General features: G+C 41.4%; 1 protein-coding gene across 8 annotated transcripts in view; it reads left to right on the plus strand.

The window, feature by feature from the left end:
• MAST4 (microtubule associated serine/threonine kinase family member 4) overlaps positions 1-16,078 on the plus strand; it is a 610,376-nt gene that overhangs the window by 173,206 nt on the left and 421,092 nt on the right. For all 8 annotated transcript variants that reach the window (XM_070476769.1, XM_070476765.1, XM_070476766.1 and 5 more), the window contains exon 2: positions 1,706-1,859. In XM_070476769.1, the coding sequence (XP_070332870.1) occupies positions 1,706-1,859 (154 nt within the window). The remainder of the gene's footprint in view (positions 1-1,705; positions 1,860-16,078) is intronic.

The following is a 16,078-nucleotide window of genomic DNA, read 5'->3' on the forward strand; positions in this document are numbered from 1 at the left end:
AAACTATAGCTTTGACTAGACAGACCTTTGTTGGCAAAGCAATGTCTCTGCTTTTTCATATGCTGTCTAGGTTGATTATAACTTTCTTTCCAAGGAACAAGCATCTTTTAATTTCATAATTGCGGCCCCACAAGAGACTGACCCAGACTTGGCCGTGAGTGTCCAGGGGTCTCCAGCAGACGCGTGGGTTGGCAGTGGCCTGCTGCAGGGTCCGAGGCACTGAATGCAGTATGTGCCCTTTTGAAGGAGGTCACCATTATCTTCATTACCTCCACCATAGTTTGGCCCCAGGTCAAACAACAGGGAGGAAACACAGCCCTGCCCATCAACAGAAAATGGGATTAAAGATTTACTGAGCATGGCCCCGCCCATCAGAACAAGACCCAGTTTCCCCCTCAGTCAGTCTTCTCAGGAAGCTTTCATAAGCCTCTTATCCTTATCCATCTTAGTGAAGAGGCCCTTAAAAGGCCTGGCTTTGAGCAATGCTACCCAACTCTTTCTTGTTTTTAAATTTCTATGAAGTTGACTCTTTTCTGTGGTAGTTGGAATATCCATGAATATCTTTTTAATTCATTTTCATTCTTAATAACTCTCTGAGTCTATGGGACTCGGGAATATTTAGGGCTCAGGAATATTTTTAATAACTATCCAGACACACGTATATGCATATATACTTACTTGGAGGAAACCATTGAAAAACATAGGGCACTATTCAAGTATGAAAGGTTTTCTTGTGAAAGCAGGACAGATCTTGAAATAAGTGTTGTGACACAAGGGATTCTTTTGTAGAAAACTTCTTTTGAAGTAACTTTGGTTTCTCTGACTCTTGTGACAGATTTTCTTTTAAGAAACTATAAAGCGATCTAGGGATGTATTGATTTCCGCTAAGGGCTATGGTGCTTAGAAATTTCCCTTCCCTACATATATTTGTGGGCACCAAAAGCCTGTGAATTTTTTTGCGAACAACCAGAGAAGTGACCTATGGATTCTCCCTAGAATCTATACAGCAATATTCTTCATTTTTTACAGGGGATCATGGCCCATGTTGTTGATGTTCAATCACTAAGTCATGTCCAACTCTTTGTGACTCCCTAGACTGCAGCATGGCAGACTTCCCTGTCCTTCCCTATCTCCTGGAGTTTGCTCAAACTCATGTCCCTTGAGTCAGTGATGCCATTCAACCATCTCATCCTCTTTTGTCCCCTTCTCCTCCTGCCTTCAATCTTTCCCAGCATCACGGTCTTTTCCTGTGAGTTGGTTCTTCATATCAGGTGGCCAAAGTATTGGAGCTTCAGCATGCAGTCCTTGGCACATGAAAGGACATATTTTACATAATGACTCTGGATACACACACACCCATGTATAATGTATACATTTCATGTATACAATTCTTTTCCTTCCTTCCTTGGACTCTGATCATTTCTGTTCTATTGCACTAAAAAATACTAGTCACAACCTACTAACTTGATTTCATAACCCACTAATATACCATGGCCTGCAGCTTGAACACACCATGGTGGAGATTTTGCAGCTAGCCAGCCTCTTTCAGAAGGAAGACTCAACAGTGGAGCCCCGGGGTCTCTAAACCAGGTCTGGGAGAGAGGGATTTAGAGAAGGAAAAGAAGGAAGTGTGCCGGCGGTGGGGGTCTTTCATTCAGGTTGAAAGTATTCCCAGCAAGTGATGCCACTGTCCTCTTCTCTGCAGCTTGATCACATATTATCCCCTCCGCCCATGCCATTTCGGAAATGCAGCAACCCAGACGTGGCTCCTGGCCCTGGGAAGTCGCTGAAGTTTAAAAGACAGCTGAGTGAGGATGGAAGACAGCTGCGACGGGGGAGTCTGGGAGGTGCTCTGACTGGTGAGTTGTGTGAGTGACCTGCTTAAGAGACGAAATTGTGTTTAGACAGTACGGGCTTCCCTGTGGCTCTTATGGTAAAGAATCTGCCTGAAATGTGGCAGACCCGGGTTTGATCCCTGGGTCAGGAAGATTCCCTGGAAAAGGGAATGGCAACCCACTCCAGTATTCTTGCCTGGAGAATCCCATGGATAGAGCAGCCTGGCAGAGAGTTGGACACGACTGAACAACTAAACAACTTTCTAGTACAGTCAACCCTCCATATCCTTGGGTTCTGAACCCACAGATTCAACCACCTGCAGATGAAAAATATATATATTTTAAATTCTAGAAAGTTCCCTAAAGCAAAACTTGAGTTTGCTGTCTGCTGATGACTATTTACATTATATTTACATTGTATCAGGTATTATGAGTAATCTAAATGTGGCTTACAGTATCCAGTAGGATGTGCATAGTTGATAAACAAATACTATGCCATTTTATATAAGGGACTTGAGCATCTGTGGATTGGGTATCTGTGGGAGCCCTGGTACCAGTCCCTGTGGAGAGGTAGAGATGAGTGTAGAGGGTCCCCGATGACAGCAGAGTTCCATGTGTGAGCATCAGCCCCTTGAGGGGGTGCCTGCCCCTCCACAGACCATGTGGTAAAATCTAATCCAATTCAGAGAGCAGTTAAATTGAGGATTAGATTAGTAATCTTGACTGAAGTGTAATTTACATATTAGATGTATTCATTCTAAGTGCACATGTGGTTGGGTTTAGCAAAGTTATTTACCAAAATATCTTGATTTTGGAACTACAACCAAAATCAAGATATAAAACGTTCCCTACATCCCTTCCCTGCACCCAGGCAACTCTCTGCTTTTGTCCATATTAATGGAATCATGCGGTACATGTTTTTTTGTGTCTGCTTTTGTTCAGTATGTTTTTAACATTCATCCATGTTGTTAGTGGAAAAAGAAATGGCAACCCTCTCCAGTATTCTTGCTTGGAGAATCCCATGGACAGAGGATCCTGGCAGGCTATAGTCCATAGGGTTGCAAAGAGTCAGACATGACTGAAGTGACTGAGGATGCACTCACATACATGTTATTAGTTGTATCTGTAGCATATGTTGAATTTTATAAGAAACTGCCAAACTGTTTCCAAAATGATTTATTTTTACTTTCCTACCACCAACAGGTGAGCTAATTACTATGCATTCTTAACCACCTGTGGTATTGCTAGGCTTTTTAGTTTTAGCCATTTTAGTGGGAAAGTAGCTCTATCACATTCTGGTTTTAATTTATATTTTCTTGATGACTAAATGATGTCAAACATCTTTTCATGTGCTGATTGGACATTTGTATTTTTCCTTTTGTGAAGTGCCTGTTCAGATCTTTCACCCATTTTTTTCTTTCCTCCGTTTGTAACTTGTGTTGTTAAATTAATTGAAAAGCTAAAATCCCTAAATTTATAAATAACTTTTATTAACTTGAAAGATAAATTAAAATTTTAAAAATTAAAATTAAAATAACTTAAAGTATATTTTAAAAAAAATAACTTGCCATATAAATATTCATGTTTTAATAAGGTTAGGTTAGGTTTAATAATAAGGTTAGGTTTAATAAGGTTAGGTCACTGAAGGTTAGGTTTCTATTCATTCTGAGTGCTTTTCCCTCTAAATATAGATATTTTGGGGGAAACTTTATTGTTTTTGAAACCCTCACACAAAGTTTTCTCTATGAGTGACAGTCTTGCTTGCCAGTTCATAAGTGACCTCAAAAATGAGTTGTTTTTTTGGAACATATGGATTTTGAGTTTTGGAGATGAAATTTCTGGAAACAAAAATGCTTCTATACCATGATCAGTCTAGAACATGTGACCCAGTATGGGCACAGTGCTGGGATCGACGGTGAAACTGACCTCAGACCAAGAGGAAAAAAATTCCAAAAATTGCTGTACTTCACTAACATTAAGAAAATGTTCCCACTGGAGTTTTACTGATGTTCTTCTAATGCATACTAGGACATTTTTCTTGACTTTCATTTCTATAAATGCAGATTTTTTTTTAAAGTAGGATATCCTAAAGGTTTAGTATAACTTTTAGTTTCTTAGGGGAGGATATGGAATCTTAGAGCTTAAAAGACTCACCCCTTGCTTACTAATTTCACTTAGGAAATTTACTTAACTTTAGTTAAACTACTTTTGACCAATAGGAGGGAAGGAATAAGGGTTCTCTCCAATTTTTGCCAAAGCAGTTTGCTTAAAACTTTCAAATAATGCAAAAGTATTACAAATACATGACCTGAAACATTAAATTTGGCCTTTGGGCTTCAAAAAATACTGAACTTGACTCCAATTTTAAAATAACAAACCTCAAAAGCTCCAGCAATTCTAGCCTTCTTATGTAATTTTGCTTGGTATAAAATTATTTTAGGTAATTAAATCTTTGGTAAGATAATTTTCAAAAATGTTTAGTGATCCTTGGGAGAGCTTTGAAAAAAAAAAAATCTCTTGAACATCAGCCCATTAAAAAAAAACAGTCACTTGGAAATTATTTCAGAATATGAAGAGAAAACACTCTTAGTTGGTCTTTTAGATAGCTTCGTTGAGGATTTAATGAAATAACATATGCAGAGCATTTAGCCTAGGGATGGTGGCTATTAGTGTTGTGTGCAGAGTGTACTGAATTTAGAATCTTTGCAGTTGATGGGTAACTTGGGCTTTGAACATCAGTTTGAAACCTTTATCACCTGAGTTTCTGCTTTGTGTCAGGCACTGTACCAGTGTCAGGTAGTAGAGCGGAGAGAAGAAAGATCATCTCTGATCATTAAGAAAAGTGGTTTCCACTAGTTTTAGGCAACTGTGAATAGTCACATATGATCTCCCCTTGGGATAGATCTTGTTGCTAAACTTAAATTAGTCAAACCGGTTTTGCCGTCATAAATTTGTGGTATTAGATATTTGCACTGTCAGTTTCTGTAGCTTAAAGACCAGTCACCTTCCTATTGTTTACCTTTATTTTGTTTACCTTATTGTTTACCTTTGTTTTATTCCAAGGTTTCTTTTCTTTTAGGAGTTTTCTACTGCTTTCTTTGAAGCAAAGACTTTATGAAAAGCTAACTTTCACTGAGTCTGAAAATTCAGTTTGAAAATTTTGCTACCCAATTATCCTTTATAAGTTTCACTAAACTCTTAGGTTGTTGAGAAGAAGATCTGTGATCTTCCTCATCTGTTCATTCCTAATAGCAGCTAACATGAAGAATTTACTATGTGGCAGGCACAGTGTTTAGGGAATTACATTTATTGACTTACATCTCTGTGCTCTTATGAGGGAGGCACTCTTATCTCCACTTTACAGGTGAGAACACTGAGGCACAGACAAGCTGAGTAAATTGCACAAGATCATGAACTGGATGATGCCAAGATGTGAACCCAGGTTTTGTGGCTCACAGTCCATGCTTGTAGCCACTACCCTGGGCCTCGCATAGCTGGTACCCAATAGGTCTTTAATATGTTCCAGCAGGATTGATTGGAGTAATTTTTTCCAATTAATTGGACAATTTTTGCTCAGTTTATATCCGGAGCTGACTCAATCTGTACAGATCCTTGTTTATTAATTACAAAAGTAAATTAAAAGTAGGCAATTAACACCCATATTAAAGCTTTAAAATTTACATATTCCTTAGCCCAGCCATTCTGTTCCTCAGATTTCATCACAAGGAAATAGTCATGAATATGTGTAGAGAATTTGCCTTAGTTATGTTTAGAGAGCACCATTAATAATAATAAAGATGGCAGATTATCTAAAACCTAGATATCTGGCAAAAGAATATTGGTGAAACATAATATGGTATACACATAAAGTGGAAAACAGCCATAAACATTAAATCATGTTGCAAAAAATATTAACATTGAAAAAGACTCAATATATTTTTCATGTGAAATCTCTGTATTGAATGGACTCATTAACTTTTCATAGGGCTTACTATAATTGTAATTAAATAATTATAGTTTTAATGAGAGGGAGGAAAATAATTCCTATCTTCTAAAAAGTTTTCTCAAACTGCAGTTCAATCCATGACTTACTTTTGCCCCTGAGGTTTTCTGTGGCATTAGGTGGTATACTGGTAGACAACGATCATGCTACATAACCACAAAATTTCACTGTAAAACAACAGTACACATTCCTTCCTTTCTCCCATGACTGCAGGTCAGCTGAGTTTGGGGTGATTTAGCCTGGTCTCTGCTGTGATGGCTTCCTGGGTCCAGCCTAGGTCAAGATCTGCTCCACCTTTCTCTCCTCTTCTTGAACCAGCAGCTACCCAAAATACCATGTTCTTCTTCTAAAAGATGAGCACAAGGACATGTATATCCACCTGCACAGGCAGATTTCAAGTCTCTTCTGGCGCCATGTCTGCTAACTTTGTATTGGCCAAAGCAAGTCACACGATCAAGCCCTGCATCAAGGGTCAGAAGCGTGCCCTCCCCAACATGACACTCGGCAAAGATGCAGATATATAACACAGCTGGGGAGAAATGAAGAATCAGCACCAGTAATTCAGTCTGATATAGTTAGCCTTTCTTTTTAAACATCATCTTTTAGAATATTTACATTTACCTATTTTTCAATTAAGGAAGTATATGAGTTCATGGTGGACAGTTTAGAAAATACAGAGCAACATAAAGGAAAAAACTGTAAGACCATAATGCTACCATGCAGACACCCTTGATTGAACTTTTGACATTTTCTTCCCCAGCTAAAGCTTTGAATGACTTGAGTAGTAGATCAGAAGAAAAAACAACCAGTACCTTTTATGCAGGGCTGGCATTTCAACAACAGACCTAGAGTTTACCATACCCATCACTGCCTGCTTCTTTTTTTTTTGAGTCTGCTGATGTTTTATATCTTCATGGCCCACAGCTTGCTAACTAGGCACCCAGAAGCATCGTGTAAACATTGACTGAGCTTTGGAGCCCCCTGATGAGGAAAAGAAGCATTATTCAAATAGTTATATAGGTTCTTAAATCTGAGCATGACTAAGTGGTAATGTGCCTGACAGTTCACAGCAAGGAAGCCACAGAATGAAGGGCAGAACCTCAGAATCTTGACTCCTGGCTTTTTGCTATGCAAATAATTGCCCTGAATCCTAGTCCTGCATTCCATACCTGTGATGTCTGTGTGTTGCAGCCTTAACAGTCAGAAAAGGAGGGAAGACTTCTCTCTCTTATGCAGAGTTGTGTTTTTCAAAATATAACTTGGGTTGTTTGGAATAGAAAACCAAGAGGAATCTGTGCATGTGCATCATGTGCATGTTATAATAAGATCAACTTTGTAGACAGTATAAATGAGAACTTCTAAAACTGTTAGCATCATTGTATTCTATCTGAGGGAGAAACTGAGATATTTTTCCTGCGTGGACTGTGGGAATCAGTTGAAGGTAACATTTAAAAATTTTTTTTTTAAAAAGCCACTTCAGAATGAGTTTTACTTTAAGAGGGAAGGGAGAAACAAATCATACAATCCCAGAAAATATTCTTTCCTGTAAAATTAACTTGAAGGATATTCTCTTTTAAGTGCTGTATAGGCAATCCACTCCAGTATTCTTGCCTGGAGAATCCCAGGGATGGAGGAGCCTAGTGGGCTGCCGTCTATGGGGTCGCACAGAGTCAGACACAACTGAAGCGACTTAGAAGCAACAGCAGAGTTTATTGGGTTTCTCATCCTAAAGGCCTCCTTAGCTTAGCGGGCAAGTCTGAAAAAATTTGGATAAAAGCATATTTACATAAAATATAGCTATGTTGTATGTAGCCTTGTTGTTGTTCAGTCACTAAGTCCAGTCCAACTCTTCATGGCCCCATGGACTGTACCAGATTCCTCTGTGGGATTTTCCCAGGCAAGAATACTGGAGTGGGATGCCATTTCCTTCTCCAGGGGATCTTCCCAACCCAGGGATCGAGCCTACATCTCCTGCATTGGCAGCCAATTCGTTACTTCTAAGCCACCAGGGAAGCCCAGGTAGCCTTGGTATTCAGTAAGTATTGCATCTGAATACTGTCCTATGTGCTCTGAATTTCTTCATATTTGCAATGCCATCAAAAGAATGCCTATGTATAAATGGTGTATATTAGGATAATACCACATTACAGCAAGTAAACCAAGGTATTTCTGGGGCTTAACACAGTAGTCACATATTTCTAGCCCATATAAGTTTTTTGGGTTATCAGGCAGCTCTCTCCTCTTGAAGAGTTCATGCTCAGTTGTGTCTGACTCTGTGCAACCCCTCTGGACTGTAGCCCGCCAAGCTCCTCTGACCTTGGGATTTTCCAGGCAAGAATACTGGAGTGGGTTGCTATTTCCTCCTCCAGGGCATCTTCCTGACCCGGGGATTGAACCCATGTCTTTTGCATCTCCTGCATTGGCAAGTGGATTCTTTACCACGGTGCCACCTGGGAAGCACCTGAAGAGTCAGGGTCCCACATGCCTTCCACCTTCTGCTTTGTTTCTTCTTTTATGGCCTTGAGATACTCTGTTTCTAGCTGGTGGAACTGGAGGGAGAGAGAAGAAAAACCTTTCTTGCTAGAAGTCCCATCCTGGAAGAGACACGCTGTATTTCTAGTCCCATTCATTTAACAAGATCCCCTTGCACTCAGTTCAGTTCAGTTCAGTCACTCAGTTATGTCCGACTCTTTGTGACCCCATGAATTGCAGCACGTCAGGTCCCCCTGTCCATCACCAACTCCCGGAGTTCACTCAAACTCATGTCCATCGAGTCAGTAATGCCATTCAACTATCTCATCCTCTGTCGTCCCCTTCTCTTCTTGCCCCCAATCCCTCCCAGCATCAGGGTCTTCTCCAATGAGTCAACTCTTCACATGAGGTGGCCAAAGTATTGGAGTTTCAGCTTCAACATCAGTCCTTCCAATGAACACCCAGGACTTTAGGATGGGCTTTAGGATGGACTGGTTGGATCTCCTTGCAGTCCAAGGGACTCTCAAGAGTCTTCTCCAACACCACAGTTCAGAAGCATCAATTTTTTGACACTCAGCTTTCTTCACAGTCCAACTCTCACATCCATACATGACCACTGGAAAAACCATAGCCTTGACCAGATTGGACCTTTGCTGGCAAAGTAATGTCTCTGCTTTTTAATATGCTATCTAGGTTGGTCATAACTTTCCTTCCAAGGAGTAAGCGTCTTTTAATTTCATGGCTGTAATCACCATCTGCAGTGATTTTGGAGCCCAAAAAAATAAAGTCTGACACTGTTTCCACTGTTTCTCCATCTATTTCCCATGAAGTGATGGGACCAGATTTCATGATCTTAGTTACCTGAATGTTGAGCTTTAAGCCAACTTTTTCACTCTCCTCTTTCACTTTCATCAAGAGGCATTTTAGTTCCTCTCCACTTTCTGCCATAAGGGTGGTGTCATCTGCATATCTGAGGTTATTGATATTTCTCCCTGCAATCTTGATTCCAGCTTGTGCTTCTTCCAGCCCGACGTTTCTCATGATGTACTCTGTATATAAGTTAAATAAGCAGGGTGACAATATACAGCCTTGACGTACTCCTTTTCCTATTTGGAACCAATCTGTTGGTCCATGTCCACTTCTAACTGTTGCTTCCTGACCTGCATATAGGTTTCTCAAGAGGCATGGTAAAGAATCCACTTGCAATGTGGGATACCTGGGTTCAATCCCTGGGTTGGGAAGATCTCCTGGAGAAGGGAAAGGCTACCCACTCCAGTATACTGGCTTGGAGAATTCCATGGACTGTAGAGTCCATGGGGTCACAAAGAGTCGGACACAACTGAGTGACTTTCACTTTCCCCTTGCATAGGAAAAGGAAAGTGAAGTCGCTCAGTCGTGTCCAACTCTTTGCGACCCCATGGACTGTAGCCCTACCAGGCTCCTCCGTCCATGGGATTTTCCAGGCAAGAATACTGGAGTGGGTTGCCATTTCCTTCTCCAGGTTAAGTGTTAGTCACTGAGTCATGTCTGACTCTTTGTGACTCTGTGGACTGTAGCCTGCCAGGCTCCTTGCCCATGGAATTCTCCAGGTAAGAATTCTGGAGTGGGTTGTCATTCCCTCCTCAAGGGGATCTTCCCCACCCAGGGATTGAACCTGGGTGCCTGCATTGCAGACAGATTCTTTACGGTCTGAACCACAGGGAAGCCTGAGCTATTTAAGGCTAGTACTGGAATTGGGGGAGTGCTATATGGACCCTGCTGTAAGTGTTGTCTCTGAGGCCAGCTACACAAGAGGCAGGGGAGACTGAGAAATGGATTTTAATAAAGAAATTGAGTGTGATTAACTTAGTTTTCAGTACATTAGGTCTGAAATGCCTATGAGGCACGTTAAATTGGAATGTCTGGAGAGGACTGTGCAGTAACAGAAGTGGAGAGTCATGTTTTGATGAAGTGTGGATAAAACTTAGAGCGAACGAGCTTAGGAGCAAATGGCAATGAAGGACCTCGGGGTAACCAACGTGCTGATGAGAGTGCAGATAGCTCTTTTGAGAAGTTGTGCAGTGTAAGAGACTAGAGAAAATGGGTATGACCTGGAAGGATATGAGGGGACAGAGGGGGCCATCTTGCTGTGGGAACCAGGCAAGTATGTCTGTAAGGTGTTGAGAATGGTTCTGAAGAGATGACAGCCAGAGAGGTGAAGTGATTTGAAAGCACCCGGTAGGGTGTCTAGAGCACATGTAAAACGGTTGGCCTTTGTAGAGAGAGAGGTGCTTCCTTCATCATCATAGGAGGAAGGAGGAGAAAATGGATGCAAAAGCAAGTAGTTTAGGGACAGCCGTACCATGAAATGGGCTCAGATGGTAAAGAAACTCACTGCAATACAAGAGACCTGGTTCAGTCCCTGGGATGGGAAGATCCCCTGGAGGAGGGCATGGCAACCCACTCCAGTATTCTTGCCTGGAGAATCCCCATGGACGGAAGAGCCTGGCAGGCTACAGTCCATGGGGTCAAAGAGAATCCTATGCGACTGAACGACTAAGCAAAGCACACATACCATGAAATACTACTCAGCAATAAAAAGGAACAAACTACCAATTGTTTACTGGAAAAAACACGCAACCTGAAAGTTGGGAATGATATTTTATTCAGTGGACTTGCTGAGGACTTAAACCAGCCTCTCAGACTGCTCCGAAGAGGTAAGGAAGAAGCCAGGATATTGAGGAGTTTTTGGAAACAACAACAAAAACTGGTAGCAGGGACATCAAATGATTAGTGTTAATTCCAGAAAAGCACGCACCTCAAGTTAATGCATTTGGCACTTGTCTGTGTCTGGGAAGATGCAAGATTCTGGGCTCATTGAAATTTTTCCTTTGATATGCACCTTAACTACCTAGGGCCAGTATCCTCTTCTCCACCCTGAACTCCCTCAGGGAGCACAGTTGGGCAGCAGCTGCAGTGGCAAGCTGGCTTGATGTCTGTAACATCCTTCGTTTACTGATATGGAAGGTGACATTCTTCATCCACATCATGCATGTGACAACCTGGGTGAATCTCCAGAGAGTCATGCTAAGAAAAAAAAAAAAGAAAGAAAGAAAAAAACAGAAGAAGGAAATGGCAGTCCACTCTAGTATTCTTGCCTGGAAGATTCCATGGACAGAAGAGCCTGGAGGGCTGCAGCCCATGGGGTCACATGACTGAGCACACATGCGTGAGAGGGGTGGAGGAAGAAGGGTTGGTAGCAATAAACAGAGGTAGAACTAAAAAAAAAAAAGAGGTTACATGCTGTGCAATTTCATTTCTATACAATATTCTTGAAATTGCAAAATTGTAGAAGTAGAGGATCAATTACCAATTAGAGGTTGCTGAGACTTGAGGAGGTCATGGGAGGGAAATAGGTGTGGCTATGAACTGGCAACATGAGGAATTCTGCAGTGGTGAAGATGTTCTAGATCTTGACTGTTTCAACATCATTATCCTGGCTGTGATTGTACCCCACAGTTTTTTAAGATGTTGCCATTTTTTAAATTGGGGTATAGTTGCTTTACATACAATGCGTTAGTTTCTGCTGTACAAGGAAGTGAATCAGCTGTGTGTGTACATACGTCCCTCACTGGACCTCCCTCCCAGCCCTTTAGGTCATCACAGAGCATGGAGCTGAACTCTCTGGGATTACAGTAACTTCTTACTACTACCTATTTCACATATTTGCAGGGCAGGCATAGAGATGTTACTATTGAGGGAAACTGGGTAAAGACTATCTGGGGTCTCTCTGCATTATTTCTCACAATTGCATGTGAACCTACAGTTACTTCAAAATAGGTTTGATTTTAAAATATATCCTTTCCAGATAAGTGATTTTAATAAATTTTCTTTTCATAAAAAGCAGGTAGTTTAGTTGATTTAGCGCCTTTACTTCTCAGTGCCCGATGAGATATCTGGGTGGGTTTGGGGAGGCTTATATGGGAACTGACAAGAGAAGCAAGTCTGAAATGATGAAGAATAGGAAGGGGAGCTATAAATGAAGTAGGATTTCTTGGAAGCACTGGCAGCCCATATAAGGTCTTCAGTCATGAAAGTGAAGTCTGTGTACATGTTTGAGGGAAGGTTTAAGGCACCAGGGAAATTTCTGAACTGGGAACATAGTCCCACAGAACATAGCAGAGAGGCCTGGGGCATGGTCACCCGGGAGAGCAATGGGGAGAGGGGAGGGAGCCGAGCTGGGTAAGAGTCGGGGAGGGGAGTTTTGCTGCCCAGCGTGGGGTTTCCCAGGGGCAGAGCCAAAGCCCATGGGAGCTTGGAAGTGTGATGGTGTTGTAGACTGGGCAGTGGGTAGGCTTGTTCAACTTAGCCAGCCTCTGAAGGATGACTGGTACGTTAACATGCTGAAATCTGGCAAGTTTAAAATGTTCAAAGGGCAAAAGTCTTTACAGTTGTTGTGAATGATGTTCTCGTGATGCTCTTGATTTGTGCTCTTGGCCATTGGCCAACAGGAAAAGGAACCCAGATCATTCATACTTAAGATTATAGCAGCTTAAAAACATCCTGCTTCTATTTGTTTTACTATTTCTCAATACTGACAGATTTTCTACTTAGAGGGCATATAACTGGGGGCTGGGATTCTTTTCAGTTGCTTTAGTGTTCTGTTTTAGAGCTTGTAACGTTGTGTACTTCATCAACAATGGTTTGTGAGGCTGGAGAGTATCTCTATTTTTCTGAGCCACTGAGCTATCAAAAGGCAAATCCATTAGCATCTTCTTTTTGGTGAGGGTGCATGATTTTCAGTAGCCTTTAAAAATCACTTGCTGGAAGTTCTATTTTTGGCTTCTGAAGGAACCTTCATTCTGTCCTGTATAGTGGGATGGGGGGTGGGTAGGGGGGGAGGTCTAAGACGGAGCGGATGTGTATACATATAGTTGATTACATACAGCTGCGTACATGTAGCTGATTCACTGTGTTGTATAGCAGAAACTAACACAGCATTGTAAAGCAACTATACTCTTTTTAAAAAACAAACAAACCCAAAATCACTTGCTGTCTTCACTGCCCCAGGTCAGTTTGTCTGGATATTTCATTTTCTATCTAGGTGTTCTAATCGGAAGATGATGATTTCGGTGTATGCTGTGTTTGCAATTTCTCCATATCGGAGTAGGAAGCTCTCCTGAGACTCCCACTTGATGGGGCACACAGCTGTTAGCCCACTCCTTTGGCAGACGCTGCCTGCCAGTGGCTGGCTGTCAGGGGCCTTCTGCAGCAGCTCATCATCCATGCAGATGGCCTACCCATGAGTCATAGCTCCTAGTGATGGGGGTTGGGGGAAGCATCACATGGCCAGTCCCAAGTCCTGCTAGGGTCCCCATAGCAATTTCTGTCTCTTCCAGTCTCTCTCCCAGTTACCTGTTTCTTTTTCTCCCTCTCTCTCCCCATTCCTTCTTGTGTTCAAGTGTGATTCTATAAATAATGGACTTTGGTTATTCCTGCTACTTGGGGATTGCCAAGCGGCCACCTTGTTCAGAGCCAAGCTGCAGAGTCCTATTTGAGGCTCAGTTCTCTCCTTCAGACATTTTGCACCATTGACAGCATCACAGGAAGTGATGTCAGGGATGAGAGGAGAACCAAAGGAAGAGTCTGCATGAGGACTTGAGGACTCAAATGTGTTGCTGGTATACCGAGAGTCAGATGAGAGGCTGAGCTATTTGCTCTTTTGCGTGCAGAACTCCAGAGAGGACTGGCAGCTCTGCTCCATCAGCAGATCCAGCTCTTCAGCAGTCCTTCGTCCAATTCTGTACCAGATAGAGTTTGAAGGACTTAAAATTAGTCCCAAGTGTTAAGAACAGATTGTTACCAGAAGATCTGATTTCTCTTAAGTTTCTTGGAGTGTCTTCTGTGAGGCAAAAAGTAGCTTGGGCCTTAAATCATTGTGACATAGAATTCCAGGACTGCTAGCGTAGGAACCTCAGTTGCATACTGAGATAGAGCTAAACTGTGATCATCTGCAAAATGTCATTCTGGCCCTTACTGGGTGTGTCGGATGTGATCAAAAACAGTGACTGAAATTCTTCAAAGTAACTCCAAAGAAGAGAGTGCCTAGTGGTCTTTTAAAGTTTTTGCTGGCTTTATTTTAAAGGTTGTGTGTGTCCAAATGTATTTATATTAGGAAGTTCTCTGTACCAATTAGACTAATGAAGAAACTTAACAGAAACTAACCAAAGATGTATGAACTAGGTTTCCCAAAGCTGTTTCTCTCCCAATTCCTCTCCCAGTTTTCTCTTTCTGTCTTTCCCCCTTATTTCTTATAGTCAAGTGTGATTCTGTAAATGATGGACTTTGGGTTATTCCCAATTGAAAAAAATGAATTTATTGAATCCATATATCAAAATTTTAAGTTGCTTGTTCTTAAAAATATTTTTAGAATAGAAAATTGATTTCAGGTTTTTTATTGAGGATTGAATTTTTTGAAGGGGCATAATCATATTCTCTTTTTTCTTCCTTTTTTTTTTTTTCCTTTTTTTTTCAGTACTTCCCTGAGAATCTGTTTAACTGATAGGGTACACTGAGGCCTGAGCATGGCTGGACATGGTTTTCCTCTCCATCATACTTTGTGTACTTGTAGGTTCTGAGAAGCATGCTGATTCCAAGTTTTGAATATATACAGTTGAAATATATATATATGTGTGTGTGTGTGTGTGTGTGTGTATGTATATATATATGTATAGACATACACACATAACTTGGATATATATACAGTTTTGTTTTGTATGTATTTTGTTTTTAGGAGGTGAAGCAATTTTAGACCCCTGTGACTCTTTAGCATATATGAGAAAGTCACAGAAGTTGAATGAATTGTATCACAGTTAAGAATATGAAATTAAGAATTTAAATAATGGAAAATTAGTATTGATTATTAAATCCCATATATAGCACTCTTTGAGTTGTTAGTCAGGGGAAGGTAAGGTTGGGGAAGGCAATGAAAATGGTGGGGGCTGCCATTTCCCACCACACTGGTACCCAGGTGTGAAGTTGGACATAGGTAGCCAGCTCTTGGAGTGATGTCTTCTTATACAGTGGCACTAACTAACTAACTTCTTATACAGTGGCACTAACTAACTAACTTCTCCTACAGTGGCACTAACTAACTAACTTCTCATACAGTGGCACTAACTAACTAACTTCTCATACAGTGGCACTAACTAAGTTCTTATACAGTGGCACTAACTAACTAAATTCTCATACAGTGGCACTAACTAACTTCTTATACAGTGGCACTAACTAACTAACTGACTTCTCATACAGTGGCACTAACTAACTGACTTCTCATACAGTGGCACTAACTAACTGACTTCTCATACAGTGGCACTAACTAAACTTCTCATACAGTGGCACTAACTAACTGACTTCTCATACAGTGGCACTAACTAACTGACTTCTCATACAGTGGCACTAACTAACTGACTTCTCATACAGTGGCACTAACTAACTGACTTCTCATACAGTGGCACTAACTAACTTCTCATACAGTGGCATCTAACTGCAGTGCCACTGCATGAAGGTGCATGTGGGCGCTAACTGCACATGTGCTGGAATCAGTAAATCAGCCACTCATCAGTCCTCTGGAAGACACAGACATGGAAGTTGGCTATAATACAGTAGTGACTAGGGGAGACACAGATATGAAGGAGAATGGAATACCTGGCTCACACTGATGGGGTGTAAAGATGGGGAAGCAAGGGACTTGTCTGGCCGAGGAGAGTGTCTCAGCATCTGCACTGAT

The sequence above is a fragment of the Odocoileus virginianus genome, chromosome 14 (assembly GCF_023699985.2).
Source record: "Odocoileus virginianus isolate 20LAN1187 ecotype Illinois chromosome 14, Ovbor_1.2, whole genome shotgun sequence".
NCBI classification, from domain to species: Eukaryota; Metazoa; Chordata; class Mammalia; order Artiodactyla; family Cervidae; genus Odocoileus; species Odocoileus virginianus.